Here is a 19,845-nt window from a genome sequence, read left to right as displayed (position 1 = left end):
CTGACTCTATGCTCTGGATTTCATTGTCCAAGTATTAGTGAAGAATGAGAAAGAAATGACAACTGACAGAAGCTGATAGATGGCATCTTTCATACTTTTCCCACAGAATGTAAAGGCAGGAGAAAGGAAGGAGAAAAGCTGATAGCTCAGATATTCACAGTGTATTTAAACACAAACCTATACCTGAACAAAGCTAAAATTACTGCCTTGTGTAGAAGTGTTCTATCTTTTTATTTAGAGCAAATTCTGATTTTTCAAATAAATACTCTTTGAGAACTATTCTTTACCTTCAGAAAACTGTTCTTAAATGATACCTTTCCATTGTAATCCTTTTACAACTTCCAGGCTCATTGAAATAATGATTGCCTCCTCACATACATTCTGTGAGGAGCACAATAACTGATGTATCCATTTCAAAACATGCTGGGAAAGAAAACAGCATCAATTTTAAATGAAAACTTGGGAAACAGCATCTCAGGAGCCACGGAAGTCCTGCCGGTGTAACACCTGAGGTCTATGGCTCAAGGGCTGTCCCTTGCCGTGACGTTTCGGACGTGGTCTGCTGGCACGGAGAGCTATTTCTGAGCTTTCATCAACCATTCCAGGGGCATTCCCGTTCAGCAGGCCACGGAAACCCAAGCCACGAGCACGCTGAGGCTCCGCAGCCTCATGAGCTGCAGCAGGACCGAGACCTGGGGCAGCGCTGGGCAGCGCAGGCCGGGCTGGGCAGGTCGGGAACAGCCCGGGAAGGAGCTGGGGCACTGCTGGGTGGGAGCTGGCCGTGCCCCCCACTCCGTGCCCCCGCTCGGGAGCCAGAGCCCCTGTGCTGGGCTGATCCCAGCGTGGGCAGCGGGGCTCGGGGGATTCTGCCCCGCTCGGGTCAGACCCCACCTGCAGAGCTGCCTCCAGCCCCGGGGACGCCAGCACATCGGCTTTTCGGAGCAAGTCCAGAGGAGGCCATGGAGATGGTTTGGGGGACGGAGCACCTGTCCCATGAGGAAAGGCTGAGAGAGCTGGAACTGGCCAGCGTGGAAAATAAAAAGCTTTGCGGCGACCTAATCGCGGCGTTCCAGCGCCTGGAGGGGGCGTAGGAAAAGGATGGAGCGAGACTGTTTACAAGTCAGGACAAGGGGGAATGGCTGCTAGAGAGCTGCGATAAGGGCAGTGAGCCCAGGGAGCGAGGCAAGATGAGCGCTGTGCGCTGGCACGGACACCGCCGAGCGGGGAAAGGCTGGGCTGCACCGCAGCTCCTGCCCGGCGGTCTTTGCCAGCGAGACTCAAATAACGGCGCCGGGGACACCGGGCCGGGCGGGGCTCGGCTCGGGAGCCGCGGGGGCGGCCCCGGCCCCGGCCCGGAGCGCCGCCCTCGGCACGGCCGCGGCCGCAGCCCCGCGCCCGGGGGATGCGGGCGGGGCCGGGAGGTGCATCCGACCCGCCCCGCTCCGCCCGCATCCCCCGGTCCCTCTGCCCGGCCCCGCTCCGCCCGCATCCCCCGGCCCCTCTGCCCGGCCCCGCTCCGCCCGCATCCCCCGGCCCCTCTGTCCGGCCCCGCTCCGCCCGCATCCCCCGGCCCCTCTGCCCCGCTCTGCTCCGCCCCACCGCCCGCATCCCCCGGCCCCTCTGCCCGGCCCCGCTCCACCCGCATCCCCCGGCCCCTCTGCCCCGCTCTGCTCCGCCCCACCGCCCGCATCCCCCGGCCCGCCCCCGGCCCCGGGCCCCGCCCGCCTCCCCCGGCCCGCTGGGCTCCGTCCCCGCCCCGCCGCGCCGGGGCCGCCGCGGGCAGCGGGGGGAGGCGGCGGCGCCGGGCGCTGCCATGCGGGCGGGCGGCGCCGGGGCGCGGGGCGGCTGAGCGCGGCGGCGGGGCCGGCCGCGGGAGCCGGCGGGGAGAGGCCGCGGGGCATGCCAGCCGCTCGCCCCGATGTTTCCCTGGAGCAAGTGGAAGAAGAGGATGGGAGCGAGCGCCTCCTCCTCCAAGAGACCCGTCTTCGACGAGCAGGAGGACGGTGAGTGCGGACCGAGATGCTCGGGGTGCCCGCCCTGCCCGGGATGCTCTGCCCTGCCCTGCCCAGCCCGGATGTCCAGCTCCGGGGCACTCTGCCCTGCCCTGCCCTGCCCTGCCCCGGCGGCGCTGCCCACGCGGTGCCCTGTCCCGGGGTGCCCAGCCCGGGGTGCCCAGCCCGGGGTGTCCTGTCCCGGGACACCGAGCTGCCCCGCCCGGCACTGGGGTCGGTGCCCCCGGCGGGGCCGTGCCCGGCTGCGGGGGTCCGGCCGGGCGTTGTCTCCCCCAGGACGCAGGGACTCTGCCCACGGGCACCCCACGGGCACGGGACACGGGACAGGGGACACGGGACACGGACCACGGGCGCCGCCGTTAAAGCGGGGGTGGGAAGGGGGCGGCGAGGGCACAGCTCAGCAGCGAAGTTTCGGTTCGTGCACGGACGGCCCCGCTTGGACCGAGGAAGGGCCAAGCGCCGCCGGCACCAGCGCCCGAGCGCTGCTGCCCGTGCACAAAGCCGCTCTGGGGTTTTTCCCAAAATACAAGCTGGGGGGGATGTTTAGGAATACGCCGTGAAATACCATGCTGCATTAGAAATCTCGGGTGCAGGGGGAATTTCAGAGGAGCAGAGGAAGGAACTTTGACTGTGGGTGGGGAAGAGAGCCCTCGGGCCAGCAGGCGAGCCCCGGGGCGCTCCTGAGCGCTGCCGTGGCCCCGTGGCACTCACCAGGCGAAAATCCCTGTGTGTGGGTGCTGAACTGTGCACTGCATAAACCTGGAGGTAGACGTGCGAGTCTGGGTCTGGGGGCAGTGATGTGAGCGTCGGGGTCTGCTGGAATTCCCTCGCTGAGGGGACCACACCTGTCTGTGCTGCTCTGGCAGCTGATGGGTTAAATCAGGCAAACTTTTCCTGGCACAAGAGCTGGTTATTTCTCCAACAAGCTTTTATTAGAATTCACACTGAGCAAGCCGAGTAAAGACACTTAAATCGGAGGCTTCACTGCAGTTACATTCTGAAAACAAAATTTTTTTCTGAGAGGCTTTTGATTCTACCCTGTGCAGCCAAGCAGGGTGGGTGAGCTCTGCAGCTGAGTGGCCACTGACAGGAGCCTGGGAACACCTTCCAGGTACTTTCAATCAGTGCTTTCACCGTGTCCCAATTATTGGCACATCGCTTCCTTGATGTCTCCTGCTTTTCCATAATTCCTTGTTAGAGTGCTCAGAGCAATTACAGCGTTGTTCCAGTGAACTCATATTTACTGTCATGGCACGGTTGCTATGGTGATCTCCTAAGACATCCCAATAACTTCCTTAGATAAAGAAACCAGCTGATACTTGGGTTCGTGTGTGACATACTGTGGAAGACTTACTAGTGACAACAATATAATGAGAAATCAATTAAAAATATAAAAAAGGAAAAGATACATTTGGTATGTCAAATTTTGCCCATACGTGGTTCCTTGTGATGGATCTCTCAACAAGGATGAGCCTGACTGCTGAAATCCAGCAGATAATCCCTGATAATTTTGTCAGGGTGTATGTAAATAGAATGTTAACGTTTATTGTAGTCACTGGTAACACAACCAGTACTAAAATCATACTCCAAATCCTGCAGAGCTTCCAGTCTTCGTCCCTGGCTTCCTGGGGACTGGTTTTGGGACTGCACTGACCACTGGTTCCTGTCACGGCTGAGGCAGTGCAGGGGGGATGTCCCGGGGGTGAGCAGGATGTGTTTGCTCTCTTGGTGTGAAACTCCTGGCTCCAGAGGCTTCTCCACTGCTTACCCTGGGTTAAGAACTGCCATTTCTCCTCAGCCTGCGCCTGTGCAGCCCCAGCTGCTCTTGGATCTCGTGTGGAGCAGTCAGGAGCTCCTGTGTCACCCCTCTCTGGGAGGGCACGGCTGCAGCTGGCCTTGTGGGCTGTGTGGGTTGAGCTCTGAGTGACTCCAAGAGTAAACTTGGTGTTCCAGAGTGTCCTAAGGACCTTCCCAGCCGTCTCCACTTCTTCAGCATCTTTTCTGCCAGTGCTTGGCTGGGCTTGTTCTTTGGCAGAGATGAAGCTGGTGCTGGTTCAGCTGGTCCACCCAGGGCCAGGGCGGTGTGGAGCTGGGCTCTGGGGAGCTGTGCCCAAGGGGCAGCTGTGCTGCTCCTTCCTTGCTTCCCTTCCTGGCTGCTGTGGTGTCCCCATCCCCGCACTCGGGAGCCTTCTCATGGCCGTGGTGCCAGGTTCAGTGTGTCCAGGTGTGTTCAGGAGTGTTCAGGAGTGTCAGGTGTGCCTGGTGCTGCGTGTTGGGCACAGCACTATGGCCGTGGTGCCAGGTTCAGTGTGTCCAGGTGTGTTCAGGTGTGTCCAGGTGTGTTCAGGTGTGCCTGGTGCTGTGTGTTGGGCACAGCACCGTGGCCGTGGTGCCAGGTTCAGTGTGTTCAGGTGTGTTCAGGTGTGTTCAGGTGTGCCTGGTGCTGTGTGTTGGGCACAGCACCGTGGCTGTGGTGCTAGGTTCAGTGTGTCCAGGTGTGTTCAGGAGTGTTCAGGTGTGTTCAGGTGTGCCTGGTGCTGCATGTTGGGCACAGCATCCCTGTCTGAGCCCTTGGGGTGCCTGCCTGCTGCAGCATGCACACCATACTGCTCCCTGCTTGCACACACAGCCTGCCAGAGATTTCGGGGCGTTTCACAACTGGGGCTCAGCTAGCAGGAAGGCTGACTGCGGAAGGACAGTGCCTGTGTGTTTGTGTGTGCTTCCAGGGAGCCCTGGCGTGGGGGAGATGGGTTTCTCTGGCTGTGGGAGCCGCTCTCCAGCTGGTTCCAGTCCCACAGAAAAGCTGGCAAGCTGCACTTCCATCAGCTGGGAGGGAGGGAGCTCCAGCCTGTCCAGCTGGGGACACTGCCCAGGGATGCCTTTGAGAGAGCTCGGTTTTGGTGAGGTGTGTTGTACCCTGCTGGTGAACAGGGAAAGTTAATGAATGGAGGAGGAGGAAAAACAAAGTAAGGGGAAAAGTATAGGGAGAAGAAAACAAGGCAAAAGAGCAGAAGGGCTGCAGGGTGGAGCACTCAGAGTTGTGTGCTGGAGTAAGGTGGGCTCAGTGAGCTGGAGTGAATTGTAGCGGGCTTGTGGGTTCTGCATTACCACTGTGGGCTGTTTTCCATCACGAAAAATACGCCCTTATCTGCAGGGACTTTTCAGGGTTTGTTATTTATACCTGCAAGGATGTTTTAAAAACTCCTCACGCGAGGAGTGGGTTTGTTCTCCACAGGGGGTGGGCACTGCCTGTCTGCTGGCTGAGACACGTCTCTGTGCAGGGCACGGGGCACTGGGGTGTCTCACGGAATCACAGAATCCTTTGGGCAGGAAAAAGCCTCCAGGATCATGGAGTCCAAGCTGTGCTCTGAGTGCCATGTCCAGGAATTCCTGGGACACCTCCAGGGATGGGGATCCAGCCCTCCCTGGGCAGTTCCAGTTCCTGAGCCCCTTTCCATGGGGAAATTCCTGCTGGTTCCACCCTGAGCTCCCCTGGCCCAGCCTGAGGCCGTTCCCTCTGCTCCTGTCCCTGTTCCTGGAGCAGAGCCCGAACCCCGGCTGTCCCCTCCTGGCAGAGAGCTGGAGAGCAAGAGGAGGCACAAAAGTCATGAGGCTTGTTTGTCATTTGGGCAGGAATTTTGCTGCTGTTCTGGGAACCAACCTAGCAAGTTTTATTGACATTGTCCTCCTTTTTAGAAGGAAAAAAAAATTATTTTAGATTTATTTTTTATATCAAGTGAGGAAAACCTGTAATTGTGAAACCAATGGGAATGTTTCAACCCCGATATCTGAAAACTGCTTAGCAGAGTTGGACTTGGGCACCTGGGCTGAGCGGGAGGAAACACAGGGCACACACTCAGTGCTATTAGCATTGCCCACAGTTGTGTTACATGAGAGAGGGGGAAACCACAGCAAGATTTATCTCTCTGTGCAATTATGTCTGAAGAGGAATTTCAAGAGTGCATTTTGGATGTGGTTTCTCCTGAATCAAAGTGGTTTACTAAAAAAACTGTGTGTAAATATACATGAGAATCTGCGAAGCCATCTGCTGCTTTGTGCTTTGCTGTGCCTCCCCTCACTGACACGAGGCGAGTGGTCCAGGGGTCCCGTCTGTGTCCTGATGCTGAATTTGTTTTTTCTGCTGATGTACAAAGTTTTAATGGTGCAGCCCAGTGACTTTCATTGTGATTAGTATTTTGTTTTAATCACTTTTCCCCCCAGTTCTTGTTTGACTCTGCCAGAATGCAGATGGTGTTTTCTACGGGGGTCAGGTGCAGGCGCCTGTGTTTATCTTACTTGCATCGAAATCAACTTTTCAGCACGTTTCCAGCTCTATAGCTCATGGGCACGGCTCTCCCGGTAAAGCAGCCTGGTGGTGGGAAGTGTGTGCTGGGGGCTGGCCCGGCTCAGGTGCGGTGTCTGTGCGGTGCCGTGTGGATGTGCGGTGCCGTGCTGGGTGTGCGGGATGTGGAGCTGTGCGGTGGCGTGTGGATGTGCGGTGCCGTGCGGGATGTGGGGCTGCGCGGTGCCGTGCTGGGTGTGCGGTGCCGTGCTGGGTGTGCGGTGCCGTGCGGGATGTGGGGCTGCGCGGTGCCGTGCTGGGTGTGCGGTGCCGTGCTGGGTGTGCGGTGCCGTGCTGGCTGTGCGGTGCCGTGCTGGCTGTGCGGTGCCGTGCTCGCTCCGCGCTCTGGCCGCGTGTGCCGGCGCGGGGCCGGGCGCTCCCCCGGCGCCGCTCGGCGCTCGGGCTCAGAGTTTCGGAGCTGCCGGAGCCGTGCCGGTGCGGGCAGCTCCGGCAGCCCCGCTGTGCCTCCTGCCCAAGGGCCGCTCCGGGCACACGCGGGGCTGCTCCCATCGCCCCATCCCGCGGCACGGCCCGGGGAAACGGGCGAGGAGCTGCAGAACCTGCGGGAGCCGCTTCAAAGAGTGCCCGTGTTCACAGCAGCGCGCTGCGGGCGTGCGGCACACGGCGGGAGCGAGAGCGAGAGCGAGAGCGAGAGCGAGAGCGGGCAGCCCTGCCCAGCCTGCCCTGCCCAGCCTGCCCTGCCCAGCCTGTCCAGCCTGCCCTGCCCTGTCCAGCCCAACCTGCCCTGCCCTGTCCAGCCCAACCTGCCCTGCCCAGCCTGCCCTGCCCAGCCTGTCCAGCCCGCCCTGTCCAGCCCTGCCCAGCCTGCCCTGCCCAGCCCTGCCCAGCCTGCCCTGCCCAGCCTGTCCAGCCTGCCCTGCCCTGTCCAGCCCAACCTGCCCTGCCCAGCCCTGCCCAGCCTGCCCTGCCCAGCCTGTCCAGCCTGCCCTGCCCTGTCCAGCCCAACCTGCCCTGCCCAGCCCTGCCCAGCCTGCCCTGCCCAGCCTGCCCTGCCCAGCCTGCCCAGCCCAGCCTGTCCAGCCTGCCCTGTCCAGCCCTGCCCAGCCTGCCCTGCCCTGCCCTGCCCTGCCCAGCCCTGCCCAGCCTGCCCTGCCCTGCCCAGCCTGCCCAGCCTGCCCAGCCCTGTCCAGCCCAACCTGCCCTGCCCAGCCTGCCCAGCCTGCCCAGCCCAGCCCTGCCCTGCCCAGCCTGCCCTGCCCTGCCCAGCCCAGCCCAGCCTGCCCTGGCTGCCCCTGATCCTGCAGCCCCTCCAGAGCCTGTCCTGCCCGAGGCTGCTGGGCAGCTTTGGGCAGCTCCCGGACCCGCTGTCCTTGTCACCTGCCCCGTGCCGCTCAGGCTTTGGTCCTTGCAGGGTGGCGATCTGTTTGTGTTCCTGCCTTCACTTCCCCTTCCACGGCAGTGAGATGTCCAACATTCTCCATGGCTCTCAGCAGCAGCTTTTCAGCTTGGGGTTCCTCCCCGTAACTTTTTGTTCCAGGGCTTGGGACCTTCAGGGAAACAAGGGCATGTTTGGGGGAACAGGGGCATGGAAGGATGGGGAGCAAAACCTGACCTCCCTTGTCCTGTGTCCTTCACCTCTGAGGGAACCCAAACCCTTCTGGCCAGGTTTGTGACAGATCTGGGGACATCCTGTTGTGCTGCTGGGAGAGGGACCTGGGCAACAGATCCAAGGAAAAGTTTCTCTCTCTCTTCTGAGGTGATCAGTGCCATACACCACGTTCTGGTCTTGGGGCAGCCAGCACGGCCTGGCTGTGTCCCCTGGTCCCCTGACATTGTCCCTGCTGCTGGCCATGCTCCTCACAGAACCCAGCTCTGTCACCTCAGCTGGGCAGGAAACGCTGCCCTTTCACTGGAAATCTGTTGTTTATTGCCCAGCAAGGCAGCTGTAAAATCGCAGTTACAACTTATTTGGGGTTAGGTACAGATGTATTAAGCTTCCATGCACTGCACACCACTGACTGGAGTGTTCCCTGCCCAGACTGCAGGGAGAACTTTTCCAATAGTCTGACTTTCATGGCTGTGGGTTGGGAGCCCAGATGCCTTCCCTGGTATTTAAACACAAGGGAAAAAAGCCTTTCTGTATTATCAAAGTGGTAGCTAAGTAAGTAAGTGGGGGAGGAGGGAGTGGGGATTGCAAGGGGATGTCGCAAAGCTGTGTTTAGTATTGTCAGCAGGGCTTTGTTCTGGCTGCCCAGGACCTGGGGTGCTTTGCCCCTCCGTGGGCTCTGTGTCCCTGGCAGAGCCACTGCTCCTCATTCCCGCCAAGCATGAAAAACTTCTCTAGGCATGAAGCTTTGCAGTGTGTCATGTAATGCAGAGATAGGTTAAATCCTGGGAATCCAGCAATTTCAAGTCCTGGAGGTGTGTGGTTCCACAGCAGCATTGGGATTGCTGCTCAGAGCTGTTTAATGACTGTGCTGGCCCTCTCCACCCTGTTGGCCGTGGTCCCTTCGCAGTAGTGCTGGCTCAAGTCTCAAGAAAAGCCATTCTCAAGGGGCTCATGTGTCTGTGGGAGATCTGAGGAGAGGAGGTTGGGGTGAAATGAGTCCTCAGGGCAGCTGAGACTATTTGCATGGAGCAGGAGTAACGGGAAATAAACACAACAGCAATTTGAAGGACATTTGATGCACAGAGAGGGACAAGGGCAATCAAGGAAAAGTCACTGGCAGTACCATTCAAGTGAAATATTAAATCAGATTAATACTTGGTGTATTCTGAGGAGGCCACAGTCCTCATAACTAGCTCGGAATGGGCTTCCTGTGATTTGGGAATAACATGCAGGAGCACGTGGCTGGGGATCTGCCCACCTGCCCCGTGTCCCTGGGGCTGGCAGGGGACCTTCCAGCAGGGCTGGCATTGCCTGCTGCTGCAGGTCCCAGACATGGGCTGGTGGGGAGAGCAGCAGGGGCAGCTGCAGCAGCAGAGCCGAGCTGTCAGTGCTGGCTGCGGGCAGCGCCAGCTCGGCTCCTGCCATGCCCACTGCAAGGGCAGCGGGCAGCACCTGATGGGAAACCTTCCCAGAGATGAGAAAAGCTGCTCTTTCTGCAGTATGGAACTCTCACAGCTCACCCTGGGTGCTGACGGGCACCTCGGGAGTGATGGGGTTTGGGACAGCTGCACAGACAGCACAGGGAGCTCTGGGTGGGCTCTGGGTGAGCTCTGGGTGGGCTCTGGGTGGGCACAGAGGTGCCCGTGGCGGGTGCTGGCAGTGGCACTGTGCGGTGCCGCTCGGCCACCCTGGCTGGCCTGGCTCTGCCTGCGCTCCTCAGGAGCCAGGGGCAGCCCTGCTGCCAGCCCTGCTGCCAGCTCTGCTGCCACGGTCCCTGGGCAGTGCCTGAGCAGCAGGGACAGCTCTGTGCCACGTCCCAGGAGCTCTGTGCCCCTCTGGTGCCGCGTGGGCTCCGCTGGGTTCATTGCGTGGTAAATGCCACAGCGGGAGCAGTCAAAGCAAGCACAGCTGCAGCGAGGCAGACCTGGGCACTGATTAATGAATAGCTTCAGCCTGGTGTGTGTTTCTCTGCATGGCTTTCTGATGTAAAGATCAATCTGTGAATTTATTTAAAAAATAGCGGGTTTCTTTTAAAGAGAACAAATTGCCTCTGTTTATCAAAAGGCTGAGTAACATCAACAAACAGTTCAGTCTGTGCTGCCCCTCAGCACTGCTTGGGAAATCGTTTCAGTTTGTGCTCCTGGCCTTGCTTTGGATTTTTCCCTGCTCTTAGCCTGGCATCTCCAAAGGCACCCCTGCCTCCCCCGCTGCTCTCTGCAGAGGCCACCCTGCTCCTCCTGCTCGGTGCTGAGGTGGGTTTCCACTGCTAGCTCTGCTCTTGCTCTCCTGCCCGGGCTGCCCGGGCAATTCCCTGGGCTTTGCTCTGCAGGTGTGCCAGGGCAGGGGCACAGGGGCGGCCCTGGGGTGGGAGCTGGGAGGCAGAGGCAGCACAGCCCCGGGGCTGTCGCTGTGGGCAGGGGCTCTCCCCAGGGCCAGCCTGCCCCTGCAGCCCCCTGCAGCCCCCTGCAGCCCCCCGTGCTGCTGCCAGGGCTGGCTGCCCTCTCCCTTGGGCATCCTCTGCCAGGGAGGTTCTTCCTCTCCGCAGCGAGTTGCACATCGCTGTGCTCCAGAGAATTTATCACACGAGTAGGATGTCTGCTTTCCCCAGAGAATTTGGACTCGGTGAATAATTCTGTTTGACATCTGCTGTGAATTTGGGTCTGCTCTCTTCTTGTGGAGCTGAAATGAATCCTGCGTGGTTGTGGCCACTGTCCTGCAGGGGCAGCTGGGTCAGCCCAGCCTCTGTGAGCTCGGGTGAGGTCTGCCCGTGGAGTGAATCTGTTCTGACACCTCCAGGAGGAAGAACAGGCTTCTTGTTGACTGTAGGGAGCACCAAAGGGGGTCACTGTTCCCACCTGGGCTCAAGCAAAATGTCTTCAGGTATTCACACTTTCTTGTGGTTCTTTTTTCCTTCCCAGATTTACTGTCATTGTCAGCACGTGGCAGTGATACCCTCTCATTCACACTCCTAATTTTTCCTTCTTTGCCAAAAGAGCCTTTTCCATCGCCACAACTGTGGGAAATGCCTGCCCAGCTCAATGAGGGGCAGAGGACAGACCTGCATGTGGGGACATGGGTGGTCCCAGAGACACCAAAGCCCTGTTGGTGCTCACCAGCCTTGGGCCCGTGGCTCTTGGAGCTGCTGGTGGTGCTTGGGTTCTCTTCTGAGCCCCTGGTGAGCTGCTGCCCCGTGCCTGCCCTCTCAGCTCAGCTGCTGACAGGAGGGAGGGCCAGGGCAGGAGCAGCATTTCCACAGCCCTTCAACTGCTGCTGCAGCAGCTCTGCCGAGCAGCATCGCCCATCCCAGCCAGAGGCATTTTGGGAGCACGTCTGCTGCTCACGAGCCTCTGGGACAAAGATAGGGCCCTGTGCCTGAAATAGCACCCCGGAGCCTGCACACCCCACCAGTGGCTGCTCTCGAGAGGGAAATCCAGAGTTTGTTTTCAAGGCATCAGCACTGTGTTGACAAGGCTGTCGTGAGGAAAAGGGTCTCAGCTGGGAATGCCTGAGCTAAGTCCAAGTGCAGCGTACACACACACAGTGCCTGCTGCTCACACCCAGCGTGGGCACAGGGGGGATCCTGCCTTGGGAAAGGTGCTCCACACAGAACCCCTGAATCCCTGGGGCTGGGAAAGCCCTCCCAGCCCAGGGAGTCCCAGCTGGGCCCATCCCCACCTTGTCCTCAGCTCTGAGTGCCACTTCCAGGTGACACCTCCAGGGATGGGGATCCAACCCTCCCTGGGCAGTGCCAGTCCCTGAGCCCTTTCCATGCCATGGAGGAGGTCGTGGTGGGGGTGTGCATTCATCGACATGCCCATGTTAAAAACCACAACTCCAAACCAGACATCACTGTATTTTCATGGTGCTGATCCATGCAATTGCCAAGAAATGAGCATAGCTGCCAATTCAGCTCTTTCCCAGGAGACTTTTTCTATTCTTTTTGATTTTCTCTTTGTTGCTTCAGTGGTGTGAAATGCTGCAGCAGAGACCATCCTTCAGTGCAGTGTGTGCAGCAGTGCTGGAGTGCAGAAAACAAGGAAATGGCATTTTGAAATGAAATGTCTCTGCTGTTGCATCTCTTGCGGCTCAAATGCAACATGGCTGGTGCACAGTTTGACTTTTTGGTGTATTTTCCCAGTGTTCTGGTAGCTGTCAGCAGCCCCAGTGACACAGCAGGAGGAACAAGGCTGTCTTTCAATGAATTTGCTGGTGTGGCAAGTAGTAAAAGCCTCTTTTGATGGAAAACCAGAAGCAGCTGATTGTAGAAAATATTCTTGGGCTCTCTATGTTACAAAGAGTTGTTGTCCTAGGATTGGTACATATTGCAGTAAACTGCAATGCTTCTGGACAGATTTGGGAAAAGCAGTGGTGATCAGGAGACATAAAATAAAAGATGGACTAGATTATATCAAAGAGAATGAGGTAGGTTGTTCCCCAGCAGACCTGTGTTTGTCTCAGACCTCTTAAACCCTGTTGTGTGATTTAAAAAAAAAGGGATTGCTGAATTCTGTCTTGTTATCAATGGTTCTAAGTTCTCACTTGAGAATGCCTGTGTGTGATCCCTCACACGCTGCTTGCTGCAGTGAGCCCAGCAGTTTGGTCACAATACCTCGCTGTTTGTTGCTGCCTGGAACACAGAGTTAAACCAGATGTGGGTGGCTCCTTCTCCTCTCTGCCCTGAGCAGCTTTTGTGGCTCTCCTTGGGTGCACAGAAAAAACCTGCCAGGTCTGAGGGCTTCGGTTACCTGTGGTGATTGGATTTAATGTGGCTCTACTGCTGGCTTTTCTATTAATTAATATTTTAAGTCTTCCAAGCCCAGTGTCAGGGCCTTCCCAAGCACTGTGGTACTGAAGTTGGCCATGGGCTGTCTGCTGTGTCCTTGTGAGCCGTTTCCTGAGCCTTCAGCACAGAGCCCTGCTGTTTGCCCTTCTCCCTGCAGCTGTGGGCAGCAGGAGGGAGGGATAGGGTTGCACATGAAGAGGTGCATTGGATTTCACCTCAGCAGCTGGTGCATGTCTAGGATGGCTCGTGCTGCTCCTTATTCTCTGTATTGCCATAGCAACGGGACGGGCTGCTGGGACCAGGGTCCCCTGTGCCACCACAGCCCAGCCTGTCCCTCAGCACAGCTCTGCCCACCTGTGCACAGCCACCCACTCCTTCTGCTCTGCTTTCCCCGAGCAGACCGCAGTCCTCCTACCTCCCTGTGCCCCTCCTGTGCCAGGTGACATCCCTGAGCCCCCATCTCCAGGTGTGCTCCTGGGGCACCTGCCAGCGGAGCCAGCCGGGCAGGAGCAGCTGCTGCTGTCCCTGTGTGACCATGTTCTTGTCCCCATTGCCCCGTGAGTGCCACCACAGCCTGGCAGCTCCTGGGACCCCAGCACACAGCCTGGAGCCTGCAGTCCTGGCTCCAGTCACTGTCACAGCTGGCAGCTCCTGGGACCCCAGGGCAGAGCCTGCTCTCCTGCAGTCCCAAGGTGCTCACGTCTGGCTGTTGCTATCTAAAGAAATAGTCGGTTGTTTCCAATGTACCCTGTTAGTGGCACGGAGCATAAAGAAAAGGAGCAGCAGGGAAGGGCCCTGGAGGCCGGGAGCGGCGAGGAGCGGGCAGCGGGGCTGTGCCCGGCTGGCCGGGTGCTCTACCCTCCTCTCTGTTCCATACCCGAGGCTGCTGGGGCACCCTGTGTGTGCCTGCACCCCAGTCACCCTGCCCTGGGTGCCTGGCTGGGGCTTGGAGCAAAGCACAGCATTGTAGGATTTGTTTAGGAGCAAGGAGACCGCAGTGGGCCGTGGGATGTGGCCCTGCCCAGCAGGCAGGAGCAGGGCCCTGTGCCAGGGGAGCTGACAGCCCCAGCCAGGGTTTGGGGACCCACCCTTGGCTTTCAGTACACACAGGTAGTGCCAGTCTCCTTGGCCTTGGCCAAAGCTGGGTACAGGCAGGATTCTGTCTGGAGCTGGGGTGTGTCTGACCAGAGAGCCTCTTCTGTGCCACAGCCACAGCCTCCTCACTGCATGGAGAGAGGTCACATCCGTGCCTGCAGCCAGGAGTCATCACTGAACATGGGACATTGCCTGCGGTGCCACAATTGCAGACGTATCTGCAGAAGAAGGAATTCTTTTCTTTAGGATGGGGACGTACCATGGTTGTACCTATCTGGACAGGGTCCCTTTCTGGCCCTCAGCTGCCCCCAGCCTGTCTCATGCTGGTGTTCTCAGCGGGATCTGCTGTGAGGAGTGACTGAGGCTCCTCTGACAGACCAAGATCAGGTTTCCCGTGCGTGACCCAAGTGGGAGCTCCGCTCCCCAGGATTGTTTTTAAACCTTCCAGTGAAGCCCCAGTGCTTGCAAGTTCTTTGTGTCTCAGCACGATGCAAATGCAGCACGAGGTTTGCTGCAAAGTAGGTCTGTGCATGGTGTTTGTGGTGCTGGGCTGGAGCAGAGCTGCGCGGTGCTGTCAGATCCATGCCCTACATTCCTCAGTCCCTTCTGCAGGTGCTTCCAGAGGGTGTCTGCTGCATCAGGATGGGGTGCAGCTCTGCCTGCAGCTGAGCTCCTGGCTGTTCTGGTGGCTCTGAGCGCAGGGGTTTGCCAGGTGCTCCCAGCACAGCCCAGCAGTGATGCTCCTGCTTAGGCCGTGTTGGTTTGTCCTTGGTCCCGAGCGTCCCTTGGGTCACAGAGTCCTCTCTGCAGGCACGTGGGTGTCAGTGTGTGACGGATGAGTGAAGTGACCCATTCCTCTGTCTGGAGCCCAGGCTGTGCTGTGCCCTGCTGCTGGCTCCTGCTGCCCACAGCTGGCACCAGGGCACGTGGGGTGTCCTGGTAGCAGCCCTGCAGCCAGGGTGCTGGGACATGAGCTGGGGCAGGAGGGAAATTCTGCTGTTGGAGCTCCTGCTTCTTTTAGATTGATAGCTTCAGTGATTTTACACTTGTCCCCCTCTGCTGGTGCCTCTGACACTGGAGCTCTCCCAGTGCAGTGCCCAGGCTGCCCACTGCATCTGAGCTCTGTGTGTGTCCAGCTGGGTGGTGTTAAGGGATCAGTGTGCCCAGGAGGGAGACACACACACACCCTCCCCTCTGGGAGCCCAGTGGGTGCCCCGGTGCAGCGTGACCAGCGGGTCAGCACCAGGGAGCTGGGTTTGTGCCACACAGCCCCAACACCCTGGCTGAGATCACTCCTAATTAGAGCACTCTGTGTTTGCAGGGCAGCGAGGTGCCATGGAGAGGCACTCTGCTGAGCTGCTTGGGTGACACTAATTACTGGCAGTTAATTAAAAAGCAGTTGAGAGGAGAGCTCTCCAGTGAGGGCACAGGGTGCTTGCTGGGCTGGTCTCATTACCATTTCTGTGTGACACCACTGGCTCTGCCCCATGGCCCTTCCATGCCCCATGGAGCTCGGGATGTGCCAGAGGCAGCTGCTCCCAGTGCCCGGAATCGGCACTGCTCACCAACCCCAGCACCCTCTGCCTCCTCCTGTCCACCACAGCACCCCCAACTCCTGCATCCTCCTGCTTCCGCTGCAAATCCGCATTGGCAAGAGAGCAAAATCAACGTTTGTTTGTTTTGGCAATTACAGTAGAGATTTAATTACACTCCTTCCTCGTATGCTGCTGACTGTCAGGTGGCGTGTTAGGCATAAACAAAGATGTTCTGCTCAGGTGAGGAGTGGTTATTAAAGACCCACTGGCAGCCTGCAGCTGGCCCCGAAGCTGCTGTCAGCTGCAGCCCCAGCACCTGCGCTGGGCTCCATGTGCTGTGTGCCAGAAGAGGCAGAGGCTGAGCAGGGATGTCACCCCGAGTGGCTGCGTGAGCTGTGGGGAAGTGAGCAAGGAAACAGAAATATCAGAAAAGAGAGAAAACCACGTCTGTGTCTGCAATGATTTTGAGGCAGCAGCTTCAGGTATCTAGCAGCAATTCAATATTTCAGTCTCTGAGTAAGTTCTCTGTTCAAAACAGTGGGGATCCTCAATTGCTGACATGAAAAGGGCCCGATTTTCCTGCTCATCACTTATTGCCTTTGAAGAATGTGTCTTAAAGCCTGAGCCTATTGTGTCGTGTGAAAGCAGCTGTAGCATTGTCTGGCAATGGTAAATTGGCAATGACTTTGCATTTCATAATTAGTTAACAAGGAATCATTTACCATGAGCATGTCTCTCAAACCCCATTGAAATGTGCAGCACATGTTTGACGTTATTAATTAAAAACAGGAATTTCAAATGATCTCTGGAAACAGTTCCCATTTCCCTTCACTCCACGGGGCCATTGACAGGGATGAGGCTGGATTAAGGCAAGGGTTTGAAATTTTTCTGAAAAAATTACTTTGGGACTCTAGGGTTATTCAGGAGGGCGAAAGAGACCACTGGCTGTGTTTCAGATCCCCCAACCCTTATCCTTAAGCTCCTGAACAGGGCTCTGTGAGCTCCCCCCACTCCCAGTGAAGGTCAGTCTCAATTACATCTTGTCAGAAAACCTCTCCAAGGGGTAATCCTAGGGAGAAATTATTTCTAGAGATTCTTGTCAAATTAAAGAGAGCCTTTAATTAAATGAGTGTCCATTACTTAATGGCAATTATGGAGAGAAAAGCCTTATTTCTGAAAGAGGCAAAGCTCCACTTTCCTATGGAAAATTTACTTCTTCAAATAATAAGATAAAGATGGCTTATTGTGCTCCAGAACTGAAGGCTGACAGAAATGAATGTGCATCCTTGGGGGGGGTTTCATCTGGAAAGGGAAGAGCTCTGACAGCACCTCTGTGTGCTGTGGGAGAGCCCTGTGGCTGGCCCTCAACTCCTCCCTTCCCTGGCATGGGGCTGGGGGCCCATCAGTGCTTTTGGGGTACCATTAACATTTCTGGGGGGCCCATCAGTGCTTTTGGGGGCCCATCAGTGCTTTTAGGGTGCCCATCAGTGCTTTTGAGGTCCCGTCAGCGTTTTTGGGGTGCCCACCAACGCTTTTGGGGGGGCCAGCACCCCACACACTGGTTTTGGGGTGCTTCTCAGGCATTCAGAGCTGTTCCAGCACCTTGCAGCCAGCCCTGCCAGGAGCTGTGTCACCAGAGCTGTGCATTAAGTTGTGTGGGCACTAGGTCAGGGAGTTCTGGATGTTGATACCTTTTATTTAGCAGCCTTCTGGATTTAATGAGTGTCCATAATTCAGTAATTCATAATTTATGATAAAGAAAGACAATAGATTAGGTTGCTGTTTAATTATTGCTTATTTTTGTAGCTGTTGTGGGGTCTGTGTAGCAAAATACAGACGGGATAAGCAACCTTCCCTAAACTCCAGCCCTTCCTTTTTGCAGGATTAGGGGAATAGCTGTACCCCTTCCAGTGGCACTGCTCTTGGGACAAAATGGCAGGACTCTTGGCTGAGCAGGAACCTTGTCTGGTTTTGAAACCCCAATAATCATCATCCTGATTCCTTGGTAATTGAGACTCAGGGGTTCCCTGGCACATTTTCTGTGCTTGCGCTGGCTGGCAGTCTGTGACAGGAGCAGAGGGAGAGCCCCAGCTGGGCAGGGCAGGCTCAGGGTGGAACCAGCAGGAATTTCCCCATGGAAAGGGGCTCAGGGATTGGCACTGCCCAGGGAGGGTTGGATCCATCCCTGCAGGTGTCCCAGGAATTCCTGGAGGTGGCATTCAGAGCTCTGGGCTGGGGACAAGGTGGGGATGGGCCCAGCTGGGACTGCCTGGGCTGGGAGGGCTTTTCCAGCCCCAGTGACCCTGGGATTCTGTGATTTTCCTGCCACAGACACCTGGCTCCTGCTTATTTGATGAACAAAACTCCTCCAAGTGGGACAATGGACAGCTGCTCTTCTCGTTTAATTCCAAATGGTGAATCTTGTATTTATGAGAGAGAGATCCAAATATGGTCCATCTGGTACCATTACTCAGCTGTTCACTTCACAGAGAAGAGAACGTTTCCGTATCTCTGCCGACATGTTCACATGAGGAGCTGAGCCTTTAGAGCTGTTCAGCGTTTTCCTTTGCCGAGGGCTGCGTACACGGGGGAAATTCTGCTAAATCTCTCAGCTCATGTTCCCAAAGCAGCAGGGCTGCCTGGGTGTGCCAGGCCAGGCTCCCGCGGTGGCTCGGGTGAGCTCCCGGTCCCTCCCTGAGCACCAGCTCTGCCCCAGGCCTGTTTTCCATCCTGGGTGGTTCCCCAGGCCCGTTTTCCATCCTGGGTGGTTCCCCAGGCCTGTTTTCCATCCCGGGCGGTGCCCCAGGCCCGTTTTCCATCCCGGGTGGTTCCCCAGGCCCGTTTTCCATCCCGGGCGGTGCCGTGGGATGCCAGGGCTGTTCAGCTGGGCAGAGCAGGCAGACCCATCGTGCTGGGGGCACACGGGCTCGGGCAGCGTGGAGCTGGTGGGTGCTGTTCTGCCTTGCCCGGGGGCTGGGGCTGGTCCGAGGGGTTTGGGGAAGCTCCCCGTTCCCACAGTGACCCCTGGGCCGGCTCCCACGCCTGGAGCTCCTCTGGGGCCAGCTGAGGTTCCAGTGCTGGATGCCACGCTTAGAGACGGGTGTGCAGGAAGCTTTAGGGAGTGCAGGAGGAATTTTTTGCCAGAGATTTTAATTTTGCATTGAGCGTGAGGGGAGCGGAAGGAGTCAGACATGATCAGGAGAGAGCGGGGAACTGTCCAGAAATAATCTTCTGTCTTTGCCTCTGAAAGCTTTGAGAGTTTCTGATTGATTTCCGGGGAAGCAGCACTGGAGACTGCAATGAAGGAAAGTTGCAGAAGATGTGGTAGGTCAGAGATGAGATGGTTTCACGGGTTGGTGGCCTGAGAGTTGCTAAGAATAGAGCACGGCAGAGACAGACAGTGTCAGGCAGTGTGAGGGCATGGACGCTCCTGCGGCTGCGGCAGGGTGAGGGGTTTGGAGGAACCTGCTTAGACAGCAGCTCTGCAAGGATGGAAGTCGTGCTGGAACTGGGGGTGTGATCCATAATGAAGCCTTGACGTGGCAGCAGCGCGGGCAGGGACTGGAGGTGGCCTCAGTGGCCTCGAGCTGGGAAGAGTGGCCCTTGGTCTGGGACCTGGCCATGGTGCCAGAGGGAGGGAGGCACCTTCTGCTGCATCTCCATCAGCACAAAGCAAGCAGCAGCTGCTTTAATAAACAGGAAGGAAGCAGTGCTTGGAGGTTGTGGAAGGTTCCTGATGGCATGGACAGCCAGCTCCCAGAGCCAGCAGCACATGAGCAGCTGTGGGGACCTCAGGGCCTCCTCATGGTGGATATGCCCAGCTAGGTAAACAAAACCCTCTGTAGGTGTATCTGCATCTTAATGCTTTTCCATAAAATATTCATTATTCCATTTTAGAAACTAATTTTTGCTGAAAAATATTTCTTGAGAATTCTTGATCGCCTCAATTAGAAAGAAGAACAATTCCAGCACACTCAGAAATGCACTGACATAAATGGGAATAAAAGCTTTTGGTTTCCTGTGCTGCCTGGCAGTCGGGGTGTGCTGCGAGCAACTGCTGCAATTGCCATTTCCATAGCACACACAGGCATACGCATTAAATTTTGATTCACATCTCTGACATCTAGCAAATTGCTCCTTAACAAAAGGAACATTATAAGCGTGCTACAAAATACAGGCTTGGTCTGGCCACACTTTGGATAACTCTACCCTATTCTTTAGAAAATTGGTTTTATTGCTGATAATTGGGCTAAAAGGAAGACTATTTAATCCTGGCCAACCCAACTTTCTGGGACATTAAGTTCTAATAGGCAGATATAAACTGGTCTTAATAGATGAATCTGACATCATCTGGCTGCTTATTAACTATTAAACCTTGTTTCAGTAATTCTCTTGGCAGCTCTGTGTGTGTTGCCATAGTTTCTTTGTTAACAGAGCAAGGCATTAATGCATTTTGAGTACTTCTTGCCCAAAAGACATGGAAAAACACCTTATGTTTAAAGATGCAA

General features: G+C 56.9%; 1 protein-coding gene across 3 annotated transcripts in view; it reads left to right on the top strand.

Moving 5' to 3' along the window:
• The first annotated feature begins 1,825 nt into the window (after nt 1-1,825).
• The window catches only part of STK32C (serine/threonine kinase 32C), a 67,437-nt gene continuing 49,417 nt past the window's right edge, over nt 1,826-19,845 (top strand). For 2 of the 3 annotated variants that reach the window (XR_014956209.1, XM_021542432.3), the window contains exon 1: nt 1,827-2,003. Coding sequence is in view for 2 of the 3 variants with exons in the window: in XM_021542432.3 (XP_021398107.2) it covers nt 1,919-2,003 (85 nt within the window). In the remaining variant the exon portion in view is untranslated. Of the gene's footprint in view, nt 2,004-19,845 lie in introns of all 3 variants that reach the window. The other variant, XM_085583031.1, reaches the window with a different exon arrangement.

This window comes from Lonchura striata, chromosome 6 (assembly GCF_050655825.1).
Source record: "Lonchura striata isolate lonStrDom1 chromosome 6, ASM5065582v1, whole genome shotgun sequence".
Lineage (NCBI taxonomy): Eukaryota > Metazoa > Chordata > Aves > Passeriformes > Estrildidae > Lonchura > Lonchura striata.
Note: the sequence above shows the minus strand (reverse complement) of the source record. Positions and strands in the feature narration are given on the sequence as shown.